Source organism: Egretta garzetta, unplaced genomic scaffold, assembly GCF_000687185.1.
Source record: "Egretta garzetta isolate BGI_Z169 unplaced genomic scaffold, ASM68718v1 scaffold316, whole genome shotgun sequence".
Classification (NCBI taxonomy): Eukaryota; Metazoa; Chordata; class Aves; order Pelecaniformes; family Ardeidae; genus Egretta; species Egretta garzetta.
In genome coordinates this window covers 266908-268180 of record NW_009259971.1, presented here as the reverse complement: position 1 = coordinate 268180, position 1273 = coordinate 266908, and the positions used below count along the sequence as shown (strand labels likewise).

The 1273-nt window shown below is 58.1% G+C and overlaps 1 protein-coding gene across 1 annotated transcript in view; it reads right to left on the bottom strand.

The window, feature by feature from the left end:
- The window catches only part of DNMT3B (DNA methyltransferase 3 beta), an 18515-nt gene that overhangs the window by 5580 nt on the left and 11662 nt on the right, over window positions 1–1273 (bottom strand). The window contains 3 exon segments of the mRNA XM_009640314.1: window positions 288–332; window positions 796–924; window positions 1223–1273. The exon segment at window positions 1223–1273 is cut by the window's right edge and continues 7 nt beyond it. Coding sequence (XP_009638609.1) covers window positions 288–332; window positions 796–924; window positions 1223–1273 — 225 coding nt within the window.

Here is a 1273-nt window from a genome sequence, read left to right as displayed (position 1 = left end):
ACGCCGCCGTCACAGCGCGCCCCCCCCTTGGTTAGAGGGGCACCCACGACCTTCGCCTCGTGCTGCCCGCAAGCACCTGCACCAGCCCCACACCTTTTCCCACGAGAGAGGGCGATCGATTACCTTCCAGGCTCCCGCTGTTGTTCGTAACTTCGGAAACCATTTGCTCTTTATAAAATTTAGCCCCCCCCTTGGTTAGAGGGGCACCCACGACCTTCGCCTCGTGCTGCCCGCAAGCACCTGCACCAGCCCCACACCTTTTCCCACGAGAGAGGGCGATCGATTACCTTCCAGGCTCCCGCTGTTGTTCGTAACTTCGGAAACCATTTGCTCTTTATAAAATTTAAAAAAAAAAAAAAAAATATTTGTCATTCCTTACATAACAAACCTTAAACGCACTCTACTACAAACACCTCATTTCTTGCATTAAAACTGCTACAGCCTTGCCGAGCGGTGCGCGGAGAAGCAAGCCATGGGCATATTAGAAATTTTGGTGCAAAGCCCATGTCCTCTCGCTGCTGGAGATTTTGGAGGCAGAGCTCAAAGCAGCAAACACACAGATCAGCTCCAAGCTGAGCACTTAATAGAGCCCAACGCGTGGCACCGTGTCCTGCCCTTGGCTTTGCTGGTGTCTTGAAAGGCACGGGTGAGCCTGAACACAGGACCACAAAAGCTTTTCCCTTCCAAAACCAAGCTCATGGCCCCTGGGAAGAGCCAAGCCCTTTCCCAAAGAGGTTTCCTGGTGCTTTTCAGGATGTGTGGCCCAGGCCACGCTGCTCCCCAGCTCTCGGTTACCTCGAGTCTGGTCCTCTTCCATTCGCTGCTCCTTGCTGTTGTTGATGGGGTTGGTCTTCAGCCTCTTGGTGGGGGGGAACTGCTCGAGGGACAGCACCTCCTCCGTCCCGTTCCTCAGGGCCCCGCTCTCTGCAAGGGAAGGGCAGCTCGCTGGGGACGAGCCTGCGGCCCCGGGAGCTCCCCAGGGCACCAGGGGACACCTTGCGCTGAGCCCAGCCAAAAGCAGAGCCCTTCCCGAGCAGCCGGGCTCCCCACGCGTGGCTCAAGGCTCAGCCAGGTCACCAACTTCCAGGAGCATTGGCTTTGAGGGTGCTTCACCCTGCAATGCTGCTGCTCTGGGGGACCCCAGGGAGGAGCAAGGAGCCCCCAGGGCCACCTCAGGACTGGGCCACGCCAGCCCTATGCCCACCTCATGCCTCCCCCTCACCTGAGGCTTTGGGCGGTCGCAGCCCCTTGAGACCCAAGGGTTTGAAGCCAG